Source organism: Lichenostomus cassidix, chromosome 2 (genome assembly GCF_008360975.1).
Source record: "Lichenostomus cassidix isolate B80296 chromosome 2, HeHo_3.0, whole genome shotgun sequence".
Taxonomy (NCBI): Eukaryota; Metazoa; Chordata; class Aves; order Passeriformes; family Meliphagidae; genus Lichenostomus; species Lichenostomus cassidix.
This window is the reverse complement of record NC_139482.1, coordinates 31962741-31979901: the sequence shown is the minus strand read 5'-3', so window position 1 is coordinate 31979901 and position 17161 is coordinate 31962741. Positions and strand designations below refer to the sequence as shown.

The 17161-nt window shown below is 45.1% G+C and overlaps 1 protein-coding gene across 2 annotated transcripts in view; it reads left to right on the top strand.

Moving 5' to 3' along the window:
- Nucleotides 1–3903: 3903 nt before the first annotated feature.
- Nucleotides 3904–17161, top strand: part of TRA2A (transformer 2 alpha homolog) — a 30374-nt gene continuing 17116 nt past the window's right edge. Inside the window, exon 1 of one of the 2 annotated variants that reach the window (XM_085050924.1) lies at nucleotides 3904–4122. In XM_085050924.1, coding sequence (XP_084907050.1) covers nucleotides 4087–4122 — 36 coding nt within the window. In that variant the 5' untranslated portion in view covers nucleotides 3904–4086. The remainder of the gene's footprint in view (nucleotides 4123–17161) is intronic. The other variant, XM_085050923.1, reaches the window with a different exon arrangement.

The window sequence follows — 17161 nt, the reverse complement described above, 5'->3', positions numbered from 1 at the left end:
CACCTGTCCCCCCACACCTGCACTCTGCTGTGCTGCACCTTTCCCTCTCTTCCAGCGTGTGTCAGATGCTACATGGCTTCTCCCTGCTTTCCAACCTTCCCATTCTGCACGGATTAGATGCAGGAAAAATCAGCATTTAAATTCAATGCTGTTCTAGGAAAAGGGATACTGATGTATCAGAGCAGTTAATGGCCTAGACCTAAGTATATAGACAAAACTGTTGGCAGGTGCTATGTCATCTGATGAGTCTGAGATGTATGGTAAAAACTGTATGACAAAACAATACCAAGCACTGTTTCTCCTCAGTGACATATGACAATTACACCATAATAGTACTTATATAGTCCTTATATTTTTGGGTAATAATGTTCTTGGCATTATTTCAAGAGATAGATAAAAGCCCAGGACTGCACATATGTTGCAGTGTTCTGTATTATTTGTCAAAATCAAAAAAATCTCCCAAAATTAGATTGCTGCTGCAATGCTATTTCATTCCTCTCCTACCATTCATTATGTGTAGAAGGCCCTTTTGAATTTAATTTGCATAGCTGTTGCTCTGTCCTTTTCAAATATGTATTAAGAATTTCCTCTCATAATATGTTTAAAATGCTGCATGGTAATGGCTAAAGAACAGCACACTAATCAATATGCCCTGTGATTAGCATACCTTCTGCCTCCTTGCTTAACCAATTAATCCCCTAATCCGTATATGCAGATAAGAATATATGCAACTTTATACTTGCCTTCCTGCCACTCTGATTTTTCTCTCTTCCTGATCCCTTACCAGTTGTTTATACCCTTTCACTTTATTTTATAAAGGGTTGTTTATACCATTTCACCAAAATTGTTAATACTGTATGCTTACTACTGTGTTAAAGCTAACACTATATTAAACCAGTGTATTAATATTGCTTGAGAACCCTCTATAAAACATGCTTGAAGAACATGTAATTATGTCATATAAGCGTATTCTTTAGGCCATCTCTAGATGTTTTCTGTGTTTAAACCATCTTCCATTTAGCAGAGAGGCTGCCAAAGGCCCATCTCCCAAAGATCAACCTTGCAGTCTTACTAATAACTAGTGAAAGCTGAAATGTAATATAAAATAATTATTATCTTTATACTCCAGGAAACTATGGTTAAATCATTGTAGAGAACAATGAAGGCAGATGAGTTATTGAAAAAATGATGAGGGCAGCTTACAGTTCTCAATTCAAAATGTAAAATTGATTAGACTTTTTTAAAAATAGGTATTTATATCAGCAAGTGCCATTTTTATTTTAGGTTAAAATGCCAGAACATTTTAGGATGACTGGAGTGAAAAAATCCTGCTGGAATAACGCATATATCTTGAATGTATGCATTAGTACTAGTCTAACTCTCAGGAATTGAAATCACAATGTGGACTGTAGCTAGATCTTATATATATACATGTTAACAAAAAGTGTATTCCTGGCCTATATTCTCCTGACCTTTTCCTCCCTCCCCTGCTCGGTTTTATTTTGTCTTTTTTCTTAGTGTAAGCATTATGTATTTTCAGTGGGTCCTTCATATTCCATTTTTTTCAGTGATCCATTCCATGGTAGAAGACTGATTAGAATTTTCTTCTCAGAGTTTAAGCATGTCCTTCATGCTCATTCTTTTTTGTTCCTGTAGTTAGAATACAGGCAACATCAGATGGGATCAGAATCAGAATATGCCAGAACAGTATGTGATCTTGAAGTAGAATAAGTACTTAACTTAAAAAGTTACATTTGAAAAGGGAGATCAGCAAATCTATCTACCAGAGCTGAATGGAGTACAGCTGTTATAAAAGGCAGATTGTTACACGGATTCAGAATTCTTTTTGCAAAGAGAGACATCAGCAGAGGCTAAAACCCAGGCCAGACTCCTAGGAATGAAAATTTAATTGTAATTAAACAAGAGCTGACTAAGAAGTTGACTGAAACTTTTTAAGTAAGTGACACGCAAGAAACTTTTAGCTAAAATTAAATATTTTGCAGACCTACAGGAAAGATGACAAGGTAGATCTTTCCCTAAAACTGCCTTCTTTACCATTGCAAGATAATTTACTCTTTCATCAATTATTTGCTTATGAATCACGAAGAAAAAGAACAAGGGCTGGCATGTACAGTTCCAGCCTTCCGATTACAACAGAAGAAATAATCAACATCATTTCTAGTCCGGTGGGAAGAAATAGAAACCATTCCTGTGAAGAAGAGTATGCCAAGGCTCTGTTAGAACCTCAAGCTGTGGTGGCCACTGGCTACCAGTGTTCATGTGACTTCTCCACTGGGATAAAACGCCTGTTGGAAAGTTGGAAAAAGCCAATGCTTTCCTGCACCGACAGAGCAAATTTAGCTGTTTCATCATCTTTGGAAAGTTTCTGACTTAAGGAACTATGTACCTGCTCTCCAATGCCTGCAAGGTATTAGCTGCTGTAGCTATTGGTGCATGCTGGAGGAGGGAGCACCAAAACTGCACAGGATACACGAGCAGGGAAACCTTTCTGAGGTGACTGAGCAGAAAGGATAAAGCTTTCAATGAAACCATGGTTAAAATGAAAGTCTCGTGATTGCAAGTCAAAATTTAGGCCTTTGTTTCGTAGAAACACTCAAGACTGGGTGGTGTGACTTCACCTCCATGTGCTTACAAGAAAAGCAGCCCTCCAGCCTCGCACATTAATTATCCTCTTGCCATAACAAAACACCCCTGATGACGCAGGCCCAGAGGAATTCACGTGGGTTCATAAACACATCCATATCAATGTTTCTCCCTGTGCTGCGGGAGCAGAAGCCCTGAGAACTTCCTGGGGGAGGTGAGAAGATAAGGGGACGCGGGAGCACGGCTGATAATTGTCACAGCGGGCAGGAACAGTCCCCGTAGGGAACAGGAGGAGGCCTCTCTGCAGGAAGGGGCAGGAAGGGTGCAGGGCTGCCCTGGGTTGTCCCAAAACAGGCTCTTTTCACCAGGTGTGCAAGAGGCCAGTCCACAGACAGAGATGAGGTATTTCATTTATTTACAGCTCTGCGCAGAAAGGGCTGCTGGGTGAGAAATCCACAAAGCCATCACGATGACTACCAAAACTTTTCACTACATATACATTTTAGCAAACAAAGGCGTAAATGTTCCTTGGCTACAAGCTACCTCGTTCTCTTACTAATTAGTATTCTGTCTTTTATTAGTTAATTATTCTCTCGCTTCACATGCTAATTAGTCCGCCTGCTCAGTCCTCATCTTTTGGGTCGGTGGGTTTCTTGAGTCGGTGGTCACACATCTCCCCCTACCGGAATAACCTTTTACCCACTCAGAGCTGGTTGAGCACAGTTCCCGAGCTGTCTTTATAAGTTTCTTCCTTATCTTGGGGGTTCTGCCAAATGTCCTTGTGGCCCGGGAATTTTGCATTCTTTGTGTCCACTATCAGCGGCACGTCCTTCTTCTCAAGCTTTGATAACCTCCCCCTAGGTCTGATATCACAGAAACATGTCGAGCCCTAAACCTTAACAAGACAATTCTACCGACAACGAGTTTGTCTTTCCAACACGCGGACATCACGTAGCGCTTGCCTGTCAGCTGCCTGTTTCAGGGATTAAATTCCCTTCTTACCGATTACGCTGGAAAGCTCACAAATATCAAACATCAAAGAACATAGTTTCTTAAGAAATTTTGTTTACATATTCCACATTTCTCAGCAACACCCGTACAACTGGCGAGGGGGGTCGCGGGCAGCGCGCTCGCTCCCGCGGCGGCGGCAGAGGCGCGCTCCCGCGGCAGCGGAGCAGAGGCGCGCTCTCGGGGCGGCGGGGGCGCGCATGCGCGGCGGGTCCCCCCGCAGCGGCAGTCGCCTCCTTTGTGAGGGGCGGGCGCGGCTCCGCCCCGCGCGCGGTGCCGGGCGCAGACGGAGCGGCCGAGGCGGCGCCATTTTGCGGCGGTGCGGGAGGCGCGGGCGGGAGGCGGCGGTGGTGGTGTCGGTAATAGCGGCAATAGCGGTAACGGCGGCGATAACAGCGGCCGCGAGTGTTGCTGCTGCTAATTGGGACTAGCGTCCCCCGTTCGCCCCAGCCCCGTGGCCAGGACTCTGCAGACATGAGCGACGTGGAGGAGAACAACTTCGAGGGGAGGGTGAGTGGCCTCCCCTGCGCGGGCCGTGTCGAGAGGGGGATCGGACCCGGGGGCGGTGGGTGGCGGCTCTCGGCGTCCTCGGGCCTAGCGGGAGTGGGGGCAGCGCAGCTTGGCTCTAAAATGGCCCCTTCAGGCGCCCGAGGCTCGCCTGGGCCGTGGGTGACGGCCCGCGTCCCTCTCCGCTCCCCCCGTCTGTCTCTCACACGCGCCCTACTGCCATCGGCCCGGCGGGGTGCGGGCGCCGAGTCCCGCTGCTGTGGGTGCTGTGGGTGCTGTGGGTCGGCCCCCGCCCAGCCAGCGCAGGCTGATGCTGTGCGAACGGCGCTGCCGTAGCCCCCGGGCTTCCTCCCCGCTGCTGCTCTCTTCCCGCGGTCCCGAGCCTCCTTGCCGCCCGTTGGGCCCGGCGGTGGCTGTCCTGCCCGTTCCCGCTCCCCCGGCCGCGGCCGGGCCGCCAAGGCCTGCTCCCGCCCGAGAGAGGAGGGATCCCGCGTCCTTTTGTGCGAGATGCGCGGTCTCTCCCGGCTGCAGAAGCTACCTCGGGCCGGGCCCCCTCCGGCCACCGGGGAGCTCCGGCCGTCGTTATTAAACCATTGAAACTCATCGATCGTGCAGCTGAAGGCTTCGAACGAGCTGCTGTGGCTTTGTAACCTCGTTAGGCCTGTGTCTTCCCTCTGATGGCTGCGGGTTTTCATGTACACGTGTGACAGGTCCCTTCCATTTTCAGCGCTTTTGTGGTTTTGTTTTTGTTTTTTTTTCTTAGTGATGATCAGGGCAAGCAGGAATTAGAAACTGAAACGGGAACGAAATGTGTGCTCCTCCATCACAATTAATTTTTTTTTTTTAATTTTGCAGAGGTTTGGGGTTTTTTTGTTCGTTCTTGTAAGAGATTCTTTAGAGGAACACCTGAGCATCCTCTTGGTGACTCTCTCTGATGAACCAGTGGCAGCAGCTTTGCAGTTACATAGTTACTGTTTGGGGAAACAATCAATAAAATATTGGAAGAACGGTGTTACCTTCCACTAATTATGTTTACTCGAGTATTGTTGCCATTTTTGTGGTGTTTAAAATCCATAGGCTGCAAGTTCTTTACCTAGCTATTCAGTAACTGTTGCAGCTTCCTCGCAGGAGGTAAATAAAACCTGTTCTTGTGTTGATTGCTTGGGCAAAAGGTGGCTGTGTAGCTAAGCAGTATTTGGGTAAATAAACAGATCTCTGAAGGGGAAACAAGGTACAAGTTTCAGAAACTTGAGCAATGAGTATACATGGTTGTCTTTTTCTTTTTTTTTTTTTTTTTCACTATTATGTCACTCTCCCATTTTACAGTCAAGATTTATATTTTTAAGGATTATTTTCCTGTCTGCATTCCCATTGTGGATTATTGTTAGGAAATAATTAGATTAATTGTCAGAACACTGGTATTGGGTTCCTTGATGGATCTGTTGTTCATGTTACAAAGCTATTACAGCTCTATCCTTTCAGTATTTCTGCACACTGCTTCCTGCCAAACATAGAAGTAAAATGTTTTAAGAATACATGAAGTCTGAAAGGTCCTACAGTAGCAGTTTCTGTGACTTCTGGAAAGAACTGCTGACTGTGTTGAATCTTCATTTGGAAAACGTATTTTGTTTTTGCTCCCTGCATTGAAATTTCTCAATCAGTATGGCATAATTGAGCATAATGGCAGGTACTTTGTTGATTTCTAGTTTGGGGGTCTTGTGCTTCTACTCAAGAACATCTGTAAGCCTTTTTTTTTTTTTTTTTTTTTTTGGTTTTTTTAGTTTTTTTTAGTTTTTTTGTCTTCGGTAGTATTGCTTTATTGTGATGGTACTAAAATACTTGAAATAAGAAATTATGTTTCAGACTAACGTTTTCTATTTCATTTCCATAGAAAGTGCTTACAGCCATAAAATTAAGCAGATGTAGCTTTCAGGTTGTAATGTTTAGTCTGCTATTCCCAACTGGATAGGAGTCTGTCACGCACTGGACATCCTGGTGCTTCAATTTGCTACATACAGGCACGTGGCACTGAGAGTAAAGCAAAAGTTTTCACTGGGAGAAAGAACTGCAGAAACTGGAAGAAAGTTTGTAAAGACCGTGTTTTCCTAGAAATTGGCACAAATAAGAATTCTGAGTACCCTTTCAATTCTCCTACCCCTGTCAGTTTAAGTACTAACTAGTGTGATGTGCTTTTAAAAACTAAATGCCAAAGAAGGTAAGGGAGTTTTAAGTTTAGTTTAAGGCCTTTCATATTTTATCTGTGTAGACGCATATTGTCCCAAAAGCACTTCAATTAAACTTGAGTACGATCAGAATTTTTTTAAAAGCTAATTTTATCACAGGTAAGATACTGTCCATGTATGTGCTTTGTCTCTAATTTATGATTTTAAAATCATAATAACTAATCTGAACAGGCAATTGAGAATAATTATGGAAATAAATTTCCAATTAAATGGCTTTGTTTGCACTTTTTAAAAGCTTTCATTTCTAAAGAACTGGATAAAATCGTTGTAGAGCTTTTCCTTTTTGAACTCACTCCTTTATTGACTTTTGTTTTAAAGCAAATGTTAATCAAATATGCTCAGACTAATCAACATCTGCTCTGTTTTTATGTAATTTTGTTTCAGCTTAGGCAAGTTCTATATTAAGAATGTGGCTGGTTGAACAGAAAAAAGCCCCCTCCTCAAGCGTGGTGATTTAGTGGAAAGAAATTGGGAGAAGAATTAAAATATAGTGGATGTGCTAGAGTTAAGTTTATGGACATTAAGAAGAAAAAAAGATTTTAAATTGTGCTTATTATCCAGGGTTTGGTTTTGGAAACGTCAGAGTATTTTATCACCATTGAATGCTTTTTGTGAGCAGATTGGACAAGTGAGGCTTTTTTTATCTTTTATTTCTGTCAGATGATGGGCAACTCTTCCTTTCTTTTTTTTTTATTATTTTTAATAAGCTATTGTTTATTTGGTGTTCATTGTGTGGTGCAACTTTAGATGTTACCCAGAGCTGTGAACAAGAGGGAGTCTGAACAAACCTGCCACTTCAGTAGCTCCACTTGAAACTTTGATCAGTCAGTTTTTTGAGCTTCTGGTAACGTTTGATGCCTGCATTCTTAAAAGTTTAGTAGTTTTCTCCCAGTATTAATGTGCTGTTTGTCTAAATAGATAAAACCTTCTGTCAGAACAAAGGTGAAATTCCATTTTACAACTCTATATTGATTGTCTTCATTCTAATGAGATACCTCCCTCCCGCTCTATACAAGATATTATAGTGAGATGAATAGTATAATCTAATAAAACACTTAAAGAAATGTATGATTTTGCATGTGGCCCATCTTCTTGAAGGAAGCATGCTTATCTTGTAGGTATGCAAGTGGCTTTTGGGTTAGTTTAGCTGTGAAAGTGCCTTGTATTTGCTTCAGTAAGTTTGGATGCAAAATACTTAAATGCATATGGAATTACCTAACTCATCAACTTTAAGATGATTTCTTTGGAAAAAAAAACTCCAACGGTGCGGGGGGTCAGACTTACTTAGGTATTGTATTCCATCTCTCCTGCAGTGGCAGTTTGCCACCTCTGTGGAAAGGAAGTCACGTTGCTTCCCATACCTTTTGAAACACAGGCACAATGGTCTGCTACTGCTCAGGTGTTCTGTATTTGCTTGGAGAGTGCTGTGATCACCCTGCAGTATCTAATGACCAGTGTGGGAAAGGAGAGGTTTTCTGGAAGTCCGATTTTTATTTTTCGTTGTTTTAATCGCACTTAATAAATTCTTGATTGTTCTGGACCTTGGCAGCTGGGAGCACTGCTCCTTTTGAACACAAATTCTCTTTACTATCTTCCATATGTGGTGAAGGAGTAACTACCCTCCCTGAAGAGGTGTGTTTTCAAGCCTCATCGAGATTACCTTGTAATTTCAAAAAGTTTATTGCTGAAGCCTCTTGGTTTTTTTTCTTTCTTTTCATAAGAGGTATCATGGAGAAATACATAAAGTTTATGTTAGTAACTTTTAAAATATCCATGTCTTCAAAGCAACAACTTATGAGGTGCTTTTTACACAGAAGCCTAATATGTGTACTGTTGAAATATTTATAGAAGAGTAGCTAATTAGAGGATCCATTTTATTTTTAGTATAGTGACAGATCATAGTATGAAGCACAAATGACTTCACTTTTCTTGTGAGTTTCAGGGAAAGTTGGTAGATTCCTGTCAAAATGTAATCTTGTCCTCGTAAGTGAGATGTCACTAACTTAACAGTTTTATCCAGTGAATGTAGGCTGCTGCTAAATTCATGTTTGTTTTTTTGACTGCTTAGGTTTTTCTGTCCCCTTTTAATAGAGATCAACTTCATTTATTTTTTAAATTTGGTAGGGGTTTGTAACAGGATTTTTGGAAATGGTGTTGCTAGAGTACTTGTCCTGTCCTTTTTTTCACCCCAGCTCAAATGAATTTCACCTGAAATTTGTGTGATTTAATGATTTTTTTTTCTATTTCCCATGCTTTGCTGCAGAAAGCTTTGTTTAAACTTATCTCATTCTCTCTAGTTAGCATCTCACTCTAAATTTTGATAGCCTTTCAGTCATACTCTGAAATTGCAAGGTGGAAGTTGAGATTAGGCAGGAAAAGTTCAGGACGGAAGAGCAATGTGAAAGAACCAGTAGGGTGTTTGGTAGTTGGGGGGTGGGTGGGTTGGTTGGTTAGTTGTTTGTTTTGTTGTGGCTCCCCCACACAGTGCTCTTCATCATACCTTCTCTTGATGGGTGGAAAATGGAGAGAATACATTTTAAAGACTGTTGCAATTCTCTGCATAAAAGTGTTTTAAATGCTTCCAAAATAGTAATTCTATTTTATCTAAGGTAGGATTTCTTTTGAAAGAGGCAAGGAATGTAAGTGATAGATAGAATTTGGATCAGTTAAACAGTTTTACCAGTATGGATGAAATACATGGACTGACTGATACCTTGCTCAGATGGAGCGTCCAAAGTTGTTGATAGTTGTTCAATGACTAGGTTTATATGATCATTAAGTAATGGAGGGGGAAGGGGGAGAGATCCCTTCCATATCACATTTTTTTTGTTATTCTTCCTGGGAAGAAAGAGGGTAACAAGATTGAAAATATTTCCTAGTGCCTCTAGCTGTGCATTTTATCCAGAGAATCTGTAACTGAAGCTGCAAACCTTAGATTTTGCGTTTTTCTACAATTTTGGCTCCAAGACCCAAATCATTAGTCCCATTTCCTGGTGTGTATTTGAGGAAGGCACTACATCTTACTCTGAAGAAGCACACTTGAGTTGGGTTACAATTGAGTTGGGTTTTTTGTAACTGGGGGGCAGCGGGTGGAGGGTGTATTGTTTTTGTTTGGGTGGGGTTTTTGTCGCGTTTTGGGGAGAGGTTTTTTCCTGGGAAAGGTGTTACTGGTAGATGCAGGATTTCTTTTGAAACGGAAGTCTGATCTGAAGAATATTACAAAGCTTCGTTTCTTTTCCTGCAGGCTCTAGTGACAGCAAATCTAGGTAGTTTGACATGAGGATAGTGAGTTATCAGCCTACAAGTTTGTAAGGGTGAAAGTAGTGACTGGACAGCTGCATAATAAAGCCCAAGGCATTAAGACAGGTGCTGTTTTATAGGAAGGTGGTGTGATGAGAAGCTGAGTTTAAGATGAGTCTGATCGGTGGCCCTTAAATGACTGAGTATCTTAAGAACAGAAAGATGAGAAAGTGCTGAGGATCCAAGGTGCAATTTTAGTCTTTTCTCTCTTAACTCTGTATTTAGTTTCTGTGGTAAGAATGGAGCTAAGATCAGAATGTATAGGTTGCTTAAAGACTGGTACAAAATTGAGACATTTTAGTGCTTTGGGCTAATAGGGATGTCTGTTTTCTCATACTAAAGATAACAAACTAACAATGTTGAATACTTTTGTCACACATATTGCAGAATGGATATAAATAGTTTGTGAAGAACAGCTGGGTTGGTCTGTGGTATAGACTAAATTACAGTTTACTAATTATTTCATTATATTAGGAAGTAGAGGAGAAAAATTCTTTAAAATCTCCCTTTTTAACTCCTTGAAGCTCTGAATCTCTTAATCCCTGCCTATAGTCATGCAGATAAAAATCTTACTAGGTATTTTTTTTCAGCGTCATGCTTAAGTCCTTAAACTTTCGCAGGTTATTGTGATTCCCTTAGTCTCCTTTTGAAGCATTGTAGGAGGTATAACTAGGTGAACTATGTTACATCAGAAGATGAGATGTAATTGCTTGCCAATGACAGTGTGCAACTCCTCTCAGGTAATCTCTCTTCAGCTGCAGTTTGCATCTACGTTACTTGGTTGAGGTTTAAAATCTCTAAGAATTTACATTGTCCCTTCCGTCACTCCAGTTTTCAAGTTGTATATTTGTGAATGGAGCCCATAATGATCTTAAACAGACAGTTCCAAAAGGATTTAACCTTTTTGAAGTTATGTAATATTTGCTTTTGGCAACTTAGTACGGATTTGCTGTCATAGGTGATATTGTTAAAGATTCTGTGGGTTGTATCATAAGGTGCTTCAGTTGAATAGCTAAGGACACTAAGCTGACTTCTATATTGTATAGGAGCAATTGGGTCCATGGTATTTTTGACACCTCCCAGACATTTCTAGATTGTGCAGGATCAGGAGTGGGGGATTGCCTTTGTTCAAGCTTCCAGAGTTCTTGTTCAAAAATTGATCTTTCAAATGTAAAATGTATGGCCAATGCAGTATCTTTATGAAGGAGTGTCTGAGGAGGGTGAATTCTTTGTCTTTTTGTTGAAGGGTGTTTTCTAAATCTGGTGTCACTTTGCATGTTCTTCTCTATTGCTGATCATTTTTACTAGGGAGAGAAGTACAGGTAGTTCTCAGAGAAACTGGCAGTTGTTGCAAGGGATGAGTTATAAAGGGAAGAATTTAGGAGGCTATCAAACATTGCAGAGTACAAAAACAGAAGCAAGGTGATAAAATCATGTCAGGGGTTCTAAGAAATTTTTTTTTATCATGAATAGTGGATTTTAAATGTCAAAACACCAAATGAAATTTAGTAATCTTTAAAGGCACATACATAATTTATTTCAGTGAAGTCATGTAGTTAGCTCAGCACACAGCCATCTTCATAGGGGTAACCTGTTATGCAGACCTGATTATATGGTCCACTGTTGCTGCGCGTGGGCCTTTCCTGCAGGCCAAGTCCGGAGAGGCGGGGGACAACTGCCGCCGGAAGGCAGTGCCGGAGAGGTGGAGCCCTGCTGGCGGCAGGGGCGACCGAGAGCCGGCTTGCGGGCAGAGAGAGAGGCAGTCCGTTTCGTTGAGGCAAAAGGAAATTTATTGAAGGGCGAACGAAAAAGGGAGGGAGGACGGACCCCAACAAAATGGCCCCGAACCTCCCGGGACAGGGGTTTTTAAGGGGAGCAGAGGTGGGGTGGAGATAACAAGGGGAGCCAATGGGATGCTAGGGGTACATAATTGGCAAGAGCGCCGTACAATCAGGAGTTATAGGGGGTGGGAGGATACAGACAAGCAACCAACAGGGGAGCAACAAACCACAAGACAAAGGGGAACTTTCTAGAACTTTTATACCAAAAGGGGAGAAAGGAAGGAGGGGACTGAGCCCACTTCCACGCCCTGGGCACAACCATTCAGCCCCGGAGAAAAGGGGGCATTCAGGCCCACGGTGGTGTCTTCCGCTCGGCCCATGGGCTGGGCTGTTCCAGGGAGGCCAAGGCCACCGTCACACCTCCCCCTTTCTTTTTAAATAAAAGAGAGATTAAATGTCTAACAAACAAAGCCTTAAAAATAGCAAGGGCAATAGCAATGAGAAAAAGGCATAGAATAACCCAAAGAACGGACTTGACAACTGATGCCGCCCACCCGGAGAGCCCCCAATTATTCAGGAGGTGTCCCCACCACGTTTCAGTCTCTACTTTTAGAGTTCCGATCTGGTCCCGCATCTCCTGGATCTTAAAGGCGATGCTTCGGCCGTGGGTGCTAAAATTAAAGCAGCACAGACCCTCGAAGTCCTCGCACCCGTGGCCATGGGCAAGGAGGAGGAAGTCGATGGCAGCACGGTTCTGAAGAGTCGCGTGTTTCACCGCCTCCTCGTCTGCGAGGAGCTGGCTCAGGGCTTCAGAGGTCAGCCTTGCGTGTTTCCCGAGCCAGCATTCCAGTTTCTCAATGTCACCCAAGGCCTTGTAAACTGCGACCCACGGGAGTAGAATCGAAGCAGCTATCTTCTTAGATCGGGGCCAGGTCACAATTGTGTCATTGCAATTTTCACCCAGATTAATAATTTCTCTCTTTTGGCGTGTCAATTGGGCCGAATTTTTCCAATTTAACAACTGCTGCTTGTCGGGGGTCAAGGTGACCAGTCTCCCGAGGGTGCATGGCCCTCCTCGCAGACGAGCCGGGACTCCTGCCCAGGCATGCTTACCGCAAATAAGAAAAATCCCTTTCGGCAAGACCTTGGGGTGAGCGTTCGAGTGAGCGGGGTTTGGAGCGGTAAAGTTGCACCACTCCGAAGCACGGTACCTCTTATTTACGTGGATGTGGGTGAAAGGCATGGGGTATAGATCGTCATACTCATGTTCTACACCTTCCGGGAATTTTGGACTGTACCGGCGCGGGCTATCGAACTTAACACACAGCTCCGCTTGGGTGGACCCCAATAGTTCCAATTCTTGGGGCTCCACCGTCCCCGATGGAAGGTGGTGGTCAACCCACTCATCCCAAGAACTCACCGGGTCTGGATATGAGCGGTAACTACCTGAGAAAGGGAACTCGCCCTTTTTCAAAGGAATCCCGATGAGGCATGTCGACATCGGGTCCTCCGCCTTGTCCATGCCCAAGCACAGTCCCTCCTGCTTCAGGGACTTCGCCAGGGTCGCCCACACGTTTGCTTTCGGCTGGGGGACGATCCAGCTCATGGTGACTCCAGCGAGGGCCGCGGACCAGAAAAGCAGGCAGAATGTCTTCAAGGTGGGATTCATGGCAGGCTCTTTGGTGAGAGGCAAGTCTGCAACAAAAACAGAACATTTTAGATAAAACTTAACAGGGCTTAGGGGGTTTTGGGGAGTTTCTTCTGAGGCATTCAGTCTAGGGTGGGGGAGATTTGTATGAGGTTACGAGGCACAGGTTAGGGTCTGGGGGAACCTCCTCCAAGGAGGAATTCTGGGCTCCTTTTCTTTTCCGGCTTTTCCAGCCAGCCATACGAAGTGCTGCCCAGTCCGGTTTTGCTTTCTTCGAGGCAAAGTGACTTAGTTTTGCTTCCTCCTGGGGGTTTCCTGCTCCCTTTCCGGCCAGGTGGGGCTTTACCCATTTGCTAGGTATCCACTTCAGTCCGGCCGGGGTGGATACACAAGCATAGCCCCGACCCCATGTGATTAGGGGGAACGGACCCTGGATAGTTAGGGAGTGATATAGGGCCTATTTTGAGTGATTTGCTGGGCCCACCAGGCATGAAGTCTATTAGAGTCCCATTCCGTGGCTGTCCAGGTAGATAGGTCCATAGCGGAGGCGACACTTGTATCCTCGCGCGACGCCTCGACGCACTGATTCTCTAGTTTTTTGCTGGTGCTGGAGCTACCGTCTGATAGGTCGGCGGTTGGAAGGCAGCTGGCTGGCTGGGCTGAGTTGGAGAGCCGGCATGGGGTGTCACGGGTACAGTGGTCGGGGCAGGAATCGGCATCATTGGGTTTGGGCCTAGGGGAGAGGAACTCGAGAGAGCAGGATTAGGGTACGGAGCAGGACAGTTCTTGGCAATATGACCCTGTTGGCCACACCGATGACAAAACAATGGGGCAAAAGGTTTCCGACCTGGTCGGTTATCGAATGGAGCCGCGTTGGGGGAGGTATTAGGGTAGGCAGTAGGGATATTTTGGGGTCTAGGGGGGTCGAGAGGAATTGAGGAGCACGCGTCGATCAACAGGGAGACAGTGAGTTGAGTGTCTGGGGACAGCGAGCTGATTCGCTGCTTGCATCTGGCGTTCGCATTAATAGTTGCGGTGTGGATGATGATTTCGTCCTGGTCACTGACATTTTTGAGTTGCCGCCTGACCGCAGCTGTCAGCCGGTCAATAAAATCAATAAATAACTCGTCAGGTCTTTGTTTAATATACATATAAGGAAGCTGGGCCTCAGCTTTGGTGGGGATCGCAAAGAAGGCCTGTTGGGCCGCTAAAATGACCTCTGCAAGCACTTCCTCAGATACAGCCCTGATCTGGTCATGTGGCTTTAACCAGTCTCCCATGCCACAAAGATGGTTCAGTGTTAATGCCTGATAATTTAGGTCGTCTTTGCGGGAAGCTATTAGAATCTGGAGTCTCTTTTTCCAACTAGACTCCCATTGTTTCTGTTGGCTTTCGGTCAGGAGACAGCCAATTAGTTCTCTCACATCTGCAGGGCATTTAGCCTCTGCTTTAAGGATAGATTGAAACAGTGATTTAAAATAAGTGGATTCACAGCCATAATTCTTGGCCGCCTTGCAAAGCTTCTCCTTGGTGACAAGAGAAACCGGCTGCCACACCAGTGCTTTTGGCCGACCATTGTCAGCTCTATAAGGAGTGGGGCTAGGCGTGGGAAGAGGGGAGTGTTGTCGGCGTCGCGCAGGGGCCGCAAAAAGGGGGGAACAGTCACCACTTCCGGGCCTGCCAATATGGCGGCCGGATGTTGTGGTTCGAGGAGGGGACCGTGGGAACTCAGTCGTGGGATTTTCCCACGGCTCAACCCCTCCCCCTGACGTAACTTGGGCGGGGAAAGACACGACCGGAAGGGGTAGAGTCGGAGGCGGAGACCGATCAAGGGAAGTGAGAGTTGATGGACAAGGGGGAGGATCCCTGAGGCGGGACCCTTTGTTCGCGCCGGCGGGAAACCCAGGGGCGAAAGCGCGCGAATGATCGCCATTACGTTTTTCTTCGGCGCCATCTTGTCTAATGTTAGTAAAGGGAAGGGGCGCCACGGCAGGGAAAGGAGGAGAGGGCTCAGGGACAGGGGCGCTCGGGGGCAGAGGGGTGTCTCGGTGCTGGAAGCTACCGAGCGCACTAGGGCGAGCTACAGGGCTCTGCTCCCGCTGCTCAAGGGGGTAAGAGGTATAAAGGGGTAGGTTAACAGGAGATTTTTTAACGAACTTATAAACTTGGGAATGCAAGGAAAAAACCTTCCTGGCAGTACGATCTCCCTTCTTCCCCGCCGCCAGGAGTTTATTACCAACCGAGTCCCAATAATTTAAGTCATAAATTAAAGTAGGGGAGTCCGGGGGACAATTCACCATTACCCATTTGACAAACTTCTTAAGGTCTTTAGGGGAGAAAAGAACATGGTAGGCTTCCAAAAGTTCAGATAAATTAGAATGCATCTCCCTCTGCATAGCACTATCCTTTGACAGACGGGATCCCATTCTGCTAAGAGTAGAGCTACCGAAAGCCAACCTGCCCAACGGCTAAACAAGAAAAATAACAAAAAGGTGCCGGACAACTAGCACGCTCTTTGGGCCACACCCGCACACTAATTTGACACCAAAGACGACCCAGGGGTTCTCGGGCGACCGAGTGTTAGGGGCTCACACACACACACCCCTAATCTCCTCCCCGCAGCAACTTTACCTGGGCACGGGGGACCTCCTTATCTCCCCGATACTCCGTCGCCGGGAACTTAAAAGCCGTCCGTCAGGGGCCGTCGGTCGCAAAGGAATCCCTGTTCTCCCAGGGCTTCCGCGGAGCTCCGCACAATCCGGTGCGAGCTGCCACAGCGGCGCCTCGTAGACTCACTCGCTGGTGACAGCTGCTGTCGGCCACGCCTCCTCACACGGGGCACCAAGTGTTGCTGCGCGTGGGCCTTTCCTGCAGGCCAAGTCCGGAGAGGCGGGGGACAACTGCCGGAAGGCAGTGCCGGAGAGGTGGAGCCCTGCTGGCGGCAGGGGCGACCGAGAGCCGGCTCGCGGGCACAGACAGAGGCAGTCCGTTTCGTTGAGGCAAAAGGAAATTTATTGAAGGGCGAACGAAAAAGGGAGGGAGGACGGACCCCAACAAAATGGCCCCAAACCTCCCGGGACAGGGGTTTTTAAGGGGAGCAGAGGTGGGGTGGAGATAACAAGGGGAGCCATTGGGATGCTAGGGGTACATAATTGGCAAGAGCGCCGTACAATCAGGAGTTATAGGGGGTGGGAGGATACAGACAAGCAACCAACAGGGGAGCAACAAACCACAAGACAAAGGGGAACTTTCTAGAACTTTTATACCAAAAGGGGAGAAAGGAAGGAGGGGACTGAGCCCACTTCCACGCCCTGGGCACAACCATTCAGCCCCGGAGAAAAGGGGGCATTCAGGCCCACGGTGGTGTCTTCCGCTCGGCCCATGGGCTGGGCTGTTCCAGGGAGGCCAAGGCCACCGTCACAGTCCACCTGTCACAGCCAAGCATTGAATTCGGCCTTTATTGTTAAAGTTTGGCAGGCCTGTCATTCTAATAGGTGACATTCTCTTTGTCCTTTTGATTGAGGTAAAAGGGGATGGAAGTGTGGCTGTAATAGTTGTTAGTGAGGAGCTTATCAGGTTCCATCTCTGGTAAATTTACTGTCTTGAAATATGAGGAAGTAACTCCAGCACAAAGTAGTGAAAAATTTTAACTGCAAAAGAAAATGCAGATCTGGACATAGGTAGAGTAAGAAATAAATTGAGAAAAAACTGTGAGAACAGTCAGGAGGAAAAATAATGAAAATAAACATGATATGTAACACCTTTGGGAGGGGAACTTGCTATGCATTTTCTCTTTTAAGTATTTTGTGAAGTTACAGATGTATATAGTATACTATTCTCTAGAGGTTTTTATAGATAAGCTACTTAGAAATGCTGTACATTATAAAATGTGAGGAAATCCTAACCTGCTCTTTGTTTGCTTGTTTTCCTAGTTTTTTTTCTTGTGTGCCTTATCATGCAAGAAAAAAATACTCCTGTTTTTACTTTTATTGGATTGCTTTAACTATATTATTATGCATCTTAGTTTATATGGATTATATAAGGAAAACAGGATAACAATGAGGAAGAAA